Source organism: Stegodyphus dumicola, chromosome X2 (assembly GCF_044657685.1).
Source record: "Stegodyphus dumicola isolate Sdum_Otavi_A_Nest chromosome X2, ASM4465768v1".
Lineage (NCBI taxonomy): Eukaryota > Metazoa > Arthropoda > Arachnida > Araneae > Eresidae > Stegodyphus > Stegodyphus dumicola.
In genome coordinates, this window is record NC_140781.1 from 123,177,409 (window position 1) to 123,189,430 (window position 12,022).

Genomic DNA, 12,022 nt, shown 5'->3' on the forward strand with positions numbered 1-12,022 from the left:
AACATGTATTAAGAGTTTGTGTCCTGACATTCATAACATTTCTAAGTAAAAATATTGAGCAGTCATTCCATATAAAATAAACTACATATTCATAATTGTGCATCAAGTGCAATAATTCTAAATTAGTATTTATATTTTAAATATTAAAGTACAGAAACGTAATACTTATATAAACATACCATTTTTTTACTGAGATAAAGCTGCCACTTTTTTTCAGATGGAAGATTAAACATGACTTCTTTTTTGGAAGCAGTGAGATCAAGTTCCTCCTAGGATACCAAAATAATAGTCGACATGTTAAAAATAAACAGTAAGCAAACTGATAATAGTTAAATAATGAGAAAAAGACAAACTGCCAAAAGGGGAGATTAAACTGTTTCTAGGATACCATAATAATAAACAACATATTAATAAGCAGTATGAAAGAAATTCAGCAGCTTTATGAGCTTTAAGTAATTAACGTTAAATTTTTTTTTTTTTTTTTTTTTTTTTTTTTACATACAGAAATAGTTTTAATAAAATACTTTACTAACGTCCAAAGAATGTTTCGAGATATACATCTGAAGGCATTTTTTTTAATACACGTTAGTTAAGCTCTTCAGATGCTTTATTTTATATACTTCTTCGAAGAAATATCCAAATTGCTACTACTACGGCTCGGCATTAGTCTCAAAACTCAAACAGGTTTTTCTCAAGCACAGATGACTGTACGGACAGAAACTTATATATAAAATATTACTGTCAAATAAAATATCCTAGTAATGACACGGTTCACAAATAAAAATTATTATGTTGCAATTTTTCATATTGAGGAACTGTTTTTTTAACCATAGATTTGAAAAGGTTATTTACATCAGCGATTTCCAAACATATTTGATTGGGTATCCGCCAAAAACATCGCAGCAAAAACATCGCCGACGAAAACGTTGCGAAGAAAACAACGCAAGGTGAAAACGTCGTGATACAAAACATCGTGGGAGAAATGAAAGCAAAAAGAAAACGTCGCAGTTCATTGTCAAAAATAAAGCGGCTCGAAAACTTTCGCAGTTTTAAAACATCGTTGTCCAAAATATCACAGTAAAAAATAAAGCACGTACAAATCGTCGCATGACGATAACATCGTAAACATAAATTTTTCAGGCTTTAAAAGTTGTAAATGTATATTCACATAATGACTTGTGAGACCAAAAAAGGAAAGAGGAATGTTTTTACATTTAAGTTTTTGAATTAAGTAATAAATTTTTGCTGAAAAATTAAGAAGGAATTTCAAGCAATCAGAAAAAGATGAGTAAAACATTAATGCTACTTATAGCAGCTAACAGAATTTTATAATTTTATGATTAATGAAACAATTTTGATAGAGGTAACCACATATAGGTACTTATTTTCCTTTTTCTAATCCTTTCTCGACTATATTTTTCATCAAAAGTACCAGTAAACTTTATAAAAAAATAACCTATTAGTGACCTTTGTTAGTTAACTATGCAAGTTTAAAATGCTATTAAGTGCTATAAGTTGGATTAATTTTATATGTTTAATGTTTTTGCTTTTTAATTTTTCAGCAAAAATTTATTAGTTAATAAAAATATGAAAGTAAAAATTATCCTTCTTTCCAACTTGCGCTCACAAACAATTATGCGAATATCCATTTACAACTTTTAAAACTGGCCCACCAGCGGCCGAGCGGTAAAGTCGCTGAACACTGGTAGTTCGGTCCGAGGTTCGAATCCCGCGAACGGGCTGGCTGCATGGGTGTTTTCGTGGTTTTCCCCATGTGTAACGTGTATACGAGCCAGTTTCCCTTAGAAAGTCCTCCACGAAAGGCATCCCTCCCTTTAGGCAGATAGCCCTAGTGTGCTTTGCCATAATTAAATACACCACCACACCAACTTTTAAAACTTGAAAAACGCATGTCTGCGATGTTATTATCATGCGATGATTTGTAGGTCCTTTATTTTTTACCACGATATTTTTAAACTGCGAAGTTTTTGAACCGCTTTATTTTCGACGATGATATTTTGTATCACGTTGTTTTTAGAACAGCGGTGTTTTCTCTTTGCTTTCTCCCACGATGTTTTTGTACTACGACGTTTTCGCCTTGGCGTTGTTTTCTCCTCAAAATTTTCGTCCACGATTTATTTGTAACAATGTTATCGACTGTAACCATTTGATCACGTACAACCAAGGGGAAAAAACTTAAGTTGTACCCCGTGTAGTATAACATAACATAAATGATCATATACTCGCAAGTGATCGTGAACTTACTTCATTGATGTAAGTATACCAAAGTATCACTTCGAGTATCCTACTTCGGAGATCACTGATTTACATGATCGTCTTCTGCATATTTCTTCGAAATTAGTACAGACATAGTGTAGAAGAACTCTGCTTACTTAGACATTAGACACCTTACCTGGATCGCTTGTTTTTACTGAGCTAAGTAAAATTAAGCATGCTTTAAATTTATTTAAGTGTTTTAAACATGTTCATTGATATAGTTAATGTTAAAAAATAATGCAACATTACTTTAAGATGCTAATAAATTAATTTAGATAAAAGAATAAAAATATAGGCTGACCTAAATGTAGCCTAAAAGCAGAATGTAAAGAGAGTTATGCAAGTCCACTGTCCTTTGTATATTCTCTATGAGTTTTCACCATAGCCATAAAAATGTTCTTATTGTAGCGAATAGTTTATCCAACAGATGGCAGTATCTGCCAAGCTCCTTTGGTAATTGTCATTGCGCATGCGCAAGCGGAGTGTAAAAAGAAGTATGTTATTAGGAGAATGAGCTTTCGTTAATAATGTTGCTGCGCGTTTTCGCTGTGTAAATAAAAGTATATTTTTATATCATAGATGTTCTTTACTCTCTAATGCGAAGCACTAGGTTAGTGCACGAATCTCTTCTGATTCAGAAACCATTTTCAAACCGTGGATCACCACAATAAAAAGTGGCGTCCGTCTGACAGGACGCATTAGTTAGGTAAAGGACACTTTTGATGGTTTAACAGCAGAAATGGAAGCCTTGAAAGTAAGAAGAATACCACTGCGTGCAGCCTTCACGAAAGCATATAATAGCCTACATGGACATTTGAAGGAGTCAGAATTGAACAGTGATGTTCTATTATCGTCCCTGGAAATCCTGGAAGATAAAGGAATTCGACTACAACAGTTGGATGAAGAAATATTGGATCTCCTATCAAAATCGAAAGAAGTCTCGCAAGAAGAATATACTAAAGAATTTGAGTCATGTGAGACTTACAAGGAGAAATTAATAGCAGCCAGGATGAAAGTGAAGCAAATCACTGTGGAAATAAGAGAAAAATTTGCTGACTCATGCATCGGTAAATGAAACCAGAACTGTTGATTCAAGAACAACGGCAACGAATTTGAAGCTTCCGAAAATAAATTTGATTGAATTTACAGGTGATCCACGACAATGGTTGAATTTCTGGAATACCTTTAGTAAGATACACGAAGATCCAGTGCTAGATGATCATTTGAAATTCGTATATCTGATCCAGGCTACTGCTGCCAAATCGAAAGCACGGGAAATAGTGCAGAGTTTCCCGACAACTAAAGAAAATTATCCGAAAGTCATCGAACATTTAAAGAATCGTTTTGGACGTGAAGATATTCTTATACAAGTGTACGTTCGGGATTTATTGAATCTTGTGTTGATAAATAATAATGCAACCAAAAAGGACTTTACGCTATCATCGTTGTACGACAGTTTAGAAACAAAATTGCGTGCTCTGGAATCTCTCGGTGTGACTGAAGATAAATACGCTAGTGTTATTTTTCCGTTAGTTGAATCTTGCCTGCCCCCTGACATCTTACGCGTGTGGGAGAGGGAACGGGAGAGCTCGTCACAACAAGGTAAGAGCGATCTTGAATCTATTCTTCTGTTTTTGAAAAATGAAGTGATATCTGAAGAGAGAATTAAATTAGCGCGTTTTTCTTTTGATAAAAGTAGAAAATCTAAAAGTTACATTAATGATGAGTCTAATATTCCTACTTGTAATGATTTGTATACAGGAGACAAATTTAAAGAAAATGCTCCTATTAAGAAAGTTGAGGAATCGTGTTTATTTTGTGATAAGCCACATTTAACAGAAAAATGTTTTAAAGCTAGTACGCTTACATATCAGGATAAAAAAGATTTAATATTTAAGAAGGGTTTATGTCTATTATGCTTGAAGAAAAACCATATTTCTCGTAACTGTAAGTCCAAGGTTAAGTGTTTAATTTGCCAGAAAAGGCATTTGGCAGTAATGTGTCAACAAGTTCCTTCTCAATTGAAAGAGACTAAACAAGTAGAGCCTGTGGCGAAAAACGAGGTCAATGTTTTGGCTAGCAGATCCGCGAGCTCCGATGTGTTACTACAAACATTAATCGTAAGGGTAAAAAATGGCAACAGGGAAAGGATAGTCAGAGGGATTATAGATACGGGTTGCGAGAGAAGTTATTTAACGAAAGATATTACAGATTCTTTGAAATGTAACAGTGTTGGTGAAGTGAAATTAGTTCATAAATTATTCGGAGGTGTAGAAACAAAAGAAAAATTGCATTCTAAATATATAGTTAATTTGAGTAGCCTTGATAATAAATATGTATGTAGTGTGCATTGTTTAAGTGAATCTGTTATCTGTTCTGATGTTAAGAAAATACCTAAAGGTCCTTGGTTGAAAGAACTTCGTAAATTAAATATTCAAGTGTCAGATGTAGAGGGTAATGCTCTCGAAAACGAAAGTGACATTAAATTGTTGATAGGTTCTGATATTGCTGGAAAATTATTCACCGGAAATATTAAATGTTTACAAAGTGGTCCGGTCGCGATGGAAACAAGTTTGGGATGGATTTTAATGGGTAAAATTCCAGCGAAGGAATCTTCGGGTATAAATGATTCTCTTGCATGTGTTTCTTTATTGCTAAACGAAAGATCAGCAGAAAACTTGTGGAAGTTAGACGTTATTGGTATAAATGACCCAGTTGAGTCTAAAACGAAAGCTGAAATTCATGAGGAGACCATGCAATATTTTGAGGAAAATTTGAATTTGGATTCAGACGGGAGATATGAAACTGCATTACCTTGGGTACTGGACCCCTCTCGCTTGTCTAATAATAAAACGTTGGCAGAAAAACGCCTGACTAATACGCGAAGGAAATTATTAGATTCGAATCAAATTAAAGTTTATCAGGAAGTATTTAAAACTTGGTTGAAGGAACGAATTATTGAAGAGGTAAATGAAGGCGAAGTAGATAGAGAGCACTATTTGCCTCATAGGCCGGTTTTTAAAGAATCTAGTGAAACTACGCGAGTAAGGCCAGTTTTTGATGCTTCGGCACACGCCAAAGGAGAACTTTCCTTAAATGATTGTCTTGAGAAAGGTCCCAACCTAATAGAAATAATTCCAACATTGTTGAATCGTTTTCGGAAATATCCTCTTGCAGTAATTTCAGACATTGAGAAAGCTTTCTTGCAGATTGGTATAAGAGAGAAGGATAGAGATTATTTGCGTTTCTTTTGGAAAGGTGCAGAAGAAGAGAATACTAAAATTTACAGACATTGTCGCGTGGTTTTTGGGCTTAACTGTAGTCCATTTTTGTTAGCCGCTACGTTGAACTATCATTTAAATCGTGCCCCTGATCAGTTTGCAGTTACAGCCAACATTTTGAAGGAGTCCTTCTATGTTGATAATTGCCTGACTAGTTTTAAGAATGTTGAAGAATTGAATAGATTTGTACTAGAATCGAGAATGTTATTGTCACTGGGAAAGTTTAATCTTAGAGGATGGCGGTCGAATTGTGAAACCGAAATAATTCCCAACTCTAAATTAGATACATTCGTTTGCGTTCTAGGGTTAAATTGGGATTTGAAGGATGATACTCTTTCTTGTAAAATTGAGTCACTAAAGAAAGAGGAGATTGTCGCGAGTAAACGAACACTCCTTTCTTGCGCGCATAAGTTATTTGACCCAGTAGGCTTCCTTTCTCCCGTTACCCTGTTCCCAAAGGTGATATTGCAAGAGTGTTGGAAATTACGATTAAATTGGGATCAAAAATTGCCAGAACATTTAGAAAAGAAGTCCATACAATGGGTAAAGGAAATGAAACTGCTGTCTGATGTCAAAATTCCTAGATGGCTTAATATTGACAGATCGGTTAACGAAGATGTAAGTCTTCATGTTTTCAGCGATGCCAGCAAGCATGCCTATGCTACCTGCATTTTCTTAAGAGTGAAGACCGAAAATAAGTTTTATTTAAATTTTGTGCAAGCACGCACTAGAGTTAAGCCTTTAAAGAGTATATCCATTCCTCGTTTGGAATTATTATCCTGCTTAATCGGAGCACGCTTGGGATGTATGGTCTTTTCAGATTTGAACATGCCAAATTTAAGAACATTCTTCTGGACTGACTCAACAACCGCTTTGTGCTGGATCCAGCGAGACGTACGGTGGGGAACTTTCGTTTGGAATCGTGTCCAAGAAATCAGAACACTTACAAAAATAGAAGATTGGCATTACATCCCTTCGGAGCTGAATGCCGCCGATCTCCCTTCTAGAGGCTGTTCAGTTAAACAGTTTTTGCTGTCGAAATGGTGGGAGGGCCCATCATGGCTGTTAGAACCAGAATCGTCATGGTCAAGAGGCACCGATTTGCCGGACGAAGAGATCATAAATTCAGAAAGGCGTAAATCAGTATTGACAACTCTTAACAAAGATTCTAAACCTGACAATTGGTATTACAGGTACTTTTCATCCATAAAGAAAATTGTACGCATGTTAGGTTGGATTCATAGGTTTTACTTTAAATTACGAAGAATTACAAACGAAACCTCCAAAACTTCGTCAGTTTCGGAAATTGAAAGAGCTGAGATAACTCTTATGTTATTGGTTCAAAGAGAATCATTTAAGAGTGTGAACGATGATAAAATTAAAGACCTCAGACCTATAGTTGATCGTGATGGTTTGATCAGAGCTAAAACCAATATTTCTTATCGCGACGATACTGATGACTTTAAGTTTCCTGTAATTTTGCCATCTGATCATGCAGTAGTAAAATTACTAATAATGAATGCACATAATGAGCTGCTGCATGCTGGTACTTCTATGGTGATGTCTCATTTGCGGGAAAAGTATTGGATCCTCAAAACTCGTAAGACAGTACGAAACTGCATTAGAAAATGTGTTAAATGTCAAAGATTTAAATCCAAAAGTTGTGATGTAACTCCAGGAATTTTGCCGAAAGATATAGTACGTGATGCAAATGTTTTTGAGATGGTGGGTGTCGATCTGGCAGGACCCCTCTGCCTTAAAGATGGTCGAAAAGCTTATATTGTTCTTTACACATGTGCGGTCTATAGGGCCATTCATCTGGAGTCAGTAACATCCTTGACAACTGAAGCTTTTTTCCAGTCATTGAGACGTTTCATTTCTCGTCGCGGAAGACCATCTATAATATACTCAGACAATGGCAGTAATTTTAAAGGAGCGGAGAGCCTTCTGCATACAATTGATTGGGAGAGTCTGCGATCAAAGGCCGCTGAGCAAAGAATTCAGTGGAAATTTATTCCTCCTTCCGCACCTTGGTGGGGCGGTTGGTGGGAACGTTTAGTTCAAATGGTGAAACAGATTCTGAGAAAAGTTCTAGGTCATGCTGCCCTGGATTACGAGGAGTTGCTTACAGTACTATGCGACTGTGAGAGAGTAATCAATACTAGGCCACTTACCTACGTGTCGGAAGACGTTGAAGATTCATCCCCATTAACTCCAGAAATGTTCCTGCGGGAGATTTCCAAATCAGGAGTACCTGATATCGATACAGTGGATAAGGAAAAACTGAGTAAACGAGCTAAGTATCTACAAAAGGTGAGAGAACAACTTAGAGCAAGATTCCGTGTGGAATATCTAGGACAGTTACGTCAGCAGTCCATTAAAAACTCTATAGCTAAACCTCTCCAGGTGGGTGAAATTGTTCTACTTGAAGATAACAACAAAAAACGTGCTTTTTGGAACCTGGCACGTGTCATAAAGCTGCTACCTGGTCGTGATGGACAAATAAGACTTGCTGTCATAAAAACAGAGACTTCTGAGTTTCTGAGACCAGTGCAAAGACTGTACAGACTTGAGCTGGATAACCCAGTCCAAAAGGATATGACTGAAAATATTCCTATGACTACCAGCAGTGGTAGAACTGTGAAACCAGTGATACGTCTCTGAAATGTTTTGTACTTGTTTGAATACTTTTTAATAATTTGATTTATTTTTATTTTTCTAGGTTTAGTATTATCTGTTAATATGTCTAGAAAATTATGGAATGCTGCATCTCCAGGTAAATTTGTATTTCAATTTAATTAGAACATCTTGGTAGGCATAATTTTATACTTCAATATTGTATACTGTATTATTATGCATATATTATACTTAACAGATGTGTGAATTTACCTCCCAGTAAATTCAGGTGGGAGGAATATGTAGCGAATAGTTTATCCAACAGATGGCAGTATCTGCCAAGCTCCTTTGGTAATTGTCATTGCGCATGCGCAAGCGGAGTGTAAAAAGAAGTATGTTATTAGGAGAATGAGCTTTCGTTAATAATGTTGCTGCGCGTTTTCGCTGTGTAAATAAAAGTATATTTTTATATCATAGATGTTCTTTACTCTCTAATGCGAAGCACTAGGTTAGTGCACGAATCTCTTCTGATTCAGAAACCATTTTCAAACCGTGGATCACCACACTTATCTAAAAGGTTTCTAAAGATAGTTAAATGCTTTGCTTTCTACAAATGAAAAATAATTTGTATCTCTGTTTTAGCAGAGCAAAATTAGAACAAGATTACAGACATGGACAAATTATTGAACTCAAACTAGAAAATTAATAGTTTGATAAAAATCACTTTATAAATATCGTTACAATTATTTTAAGTTTAAATTAATTATTATTTCGAAACGTACATTTTTCTCGTTATATTTTTTACTTTAATAATGAAAATATTTAATTAATATTTATATTTTATAATATCTGAAGAGCATCGCTAGTATTCTTTAACATAGCAATCTACTTGCCACCATTTTTTAATTCCTCGTTTTTTTTTTTTTTTTTTTTTCTTTCTTTCCTTTTTGCTTTCTAAATATTTTTCAAGCAAGTTATTTGTTTTAGCAATGGATATGCTGTTTATTTCACATACTTCGTTTTCTGAAGTTATAATCTAGTTAATTTTTAGTTTGATTATTTATTATTTAATATTCCTTTATTATTTAAATTTTTATTATTTTTTTATTATTTTTATTACTTAAATTTCGTTTATTTATTATTTAATATTCCCAGCATATTTTCAATGGGTCAGTAAAAGATCTTTAAACTCGCAAACGTGCAGCTGTTAATACTGTTAAATGAAAATAAATATAATCAAAGAATTGCTAAGAAACTAAATATTATTCAAATATATGTGAGCTTTTTCATAGAGTGCATGGATTGTACTCCGATTCAGAAACGAAAATGTGAGAAGAGTGAAACCGACACAAAACGAAATTGTGAAAATGGGCTTATAAAAGTAAAGCAATTTAAATAGATTTAAAACATCAAACAACTTTTACAAATTTTAAAATATTAGCTCGGACAAAAAAAAAACTTTCGTTTGGATTTTTAGTTTGGAGAACTTTGGTTTAAAAGCTTGCAGGTCTGAAGAAAAGGGCTGAAATAAACCTGCTGTTGCTGAAAGACGATATTAATGGGCTATTAGAGAATGGAGTAAAAGGAAATAAAATATTGATTGCTATTTAACTGCAACTGAATGATTTTTTTTTTTAGTTTCGTTTTGTTGACTTTGAATTCTGTTTAAAACCTTAGATTTCAGTATACCTATATATTGTTACTGGTAAAAATTAGCAGAGGATGTGATTACTTATCTTTATCTATATTATAGTGATGATCTGGCCTTCTCAATTAATAATAATAAACCAACCTCTGTAGGTGACCACGTGATGTCTTTATGGTTGATATCATATCTATGGATGCGATATGCAATAGCCAACTTATCCTGGAAAAGCGTTCCCGTAGAACTCAATCAAACGATAGGCTTCCAGCCTCAATACTCTATGACGATGTCGAAAAAGTTCAGTTCGACATTGTGTTTCGCGCAAGTCATCCATTCAGAAAGGACTGATTCCGAGACCTAACTAAAATACCTAGAAGCAAAAATTCCTCGAAAAATCGTGGTGAAGGAAAATGTTTTCAGTCTGATAACAATTTAAAGTAGAACGTGTTAAACAGACTACAAATTATCCATCATCAGTAATAGTTTAGAGTGCAATGAAGATAAAAATATACTCATACTATAGAAAGAATTTTAAGATAAGAATTCAAAAACGCGACTTACAAATAAATTAGCGTTCTGAAATGAAATAATAATAATAATAGTGAATGAATAATAAAGCATTATGCCACAAAGCAAGAAATGCTCCTAATTTTTCAGCTAAAAATAACGTAAAAATATTGCTTTGAACAGGAAATTGCCCGGATATGAATTCAATCGAAAATTTACGGTAAATTATGAAAAAGAAAATTAAATCAAAAGGGAATAACTTCATCTTATTTATTATCACTATATAAATAAGATGGAATATATTACAAAGGTAGACTATTTAAAGTTTCCCATTTGTGCAGCCTGACATAAGAGTTAATAGAACCTGTGTGCCATTTCAGCCGGCTATATTTATACTGATGTTGATTCAAATGGTCGGCCATTTGAAACTTATCGCATGCATCTGGAATGGCCAATACCCATCGGTCATTTATACGTTTCATCACCGAGAACGTTGCCTGAGGTGCACCACAGGGAACGAATAATTTTACACCTGCGAGAATGGGAAGTTCCATCCCAGTTTTGATGGGAACATTCCTGGGGACTGATCTGAGAGTCATCCATTCCCCTTGTTCTACCATCGACTTTCTCGAAAGGACTTCAGTCTCATAAATATTTTAAGTGCCTTCATGGCGCACAGATACTATACACTTACAAAAATGTGTGCCTTCTCCGATATTCGAGCCCGGGCCCAACGATTCGGCCGCCAGCGTCGCCAAATACTATCAGTGTGACCCGGCTATGTTTAAACTGGCAGTTTTGCTGTTCGCCTGATTGTTAGAAGTTGAAAATTGGTATTTTTTTTCCCTTTATATTCTGGAGAGAGTATTATTTGAACCTTTTGATAATGTTTCCTTTAATTTGCATAGAAATGATGAAGTTTCTAAATTTCTTCCAAACAGAGTGATTAAATTCTGTAATTTCTTTTATATCCTTCAAACTAGTAGCGTTGGATAAACGTATTATTTTATTATGAAATTTTGGGTTTCTGTGTGCAGTTTTATTATTTAGTCCAGTTCAGTCAGAAGCAGATGAAAACTTTCTAGAATAAAATATATAGATAGAATAGATAAAAACTCTACAAATTCAACTCAGATACAATTATATGTGAACATACTGTTAAGTGTGTAAGGGGTCGTAATGGATTAAATGCACACAGAACCGATGACAGCTTGATAAAATTTACACACTCTCACAAAGAAATATATGCAGCCAGAAGGAAAAGAACCACTATCACGCAACTTAACACGTATGTAGTGTATGAGGAAATAAGTAAATGATTACAAATTCGGAACAAAAGTTCGTTTTATTAAGAAATGGCATGAAAAACGTTACAAAGCAGTAAGTATTATAGCCACCTCTGGCAGCTATACAAGCCGAAACACAGCGTAGTATCGAATCAAGTAGGTCACTTACTGTGACCCCCTGCGGAAGATCATGCAATAATCTTTAAACCTGGGCAGTTAATTCACCAATATTCCGGAACGGCTGCAGTTGCTTTCCAAGGATGTCCCAAACGTGCTACATTGGCGAGAGGTCTGGTGACCTGGCAGGCCACGGGAGTACTTTATATCCTTGACGATATTATTGGGAGAGTGGCGCAGTATGTGGACGAGTGACTGAGTGAGCGCCAGAAAGGAAGACTACTGACCTGGCC

General features: G+C 34.9%; 1 protein-coding gene across 3 annotated transcripts in view; it reads right to left on the bottom strand.

Annotated features, from left to right (window-relative positions):
- DAAM (disheveled-associated activator of morphogenesis-like protein) overlaps window positions 1–12,022 on the bottom strand; it is a 173,731-nt gene that overhangs the window by 61,220 nt on the left and 100,489 nt on the right. For all 3 annotated transcript variants that reach the window (XM_035354125.2, XM_035354124.2, XM_035354123.2), the window contains one exon: window positions 180–269. In XM_035354125.2, coding sequence (XP_035210016.2) covers window positions 180–269 — 90 coding nt within the window. The remainder of the gene's footprint in view (window positions 1–179; window positions 270–12,022) is intronic.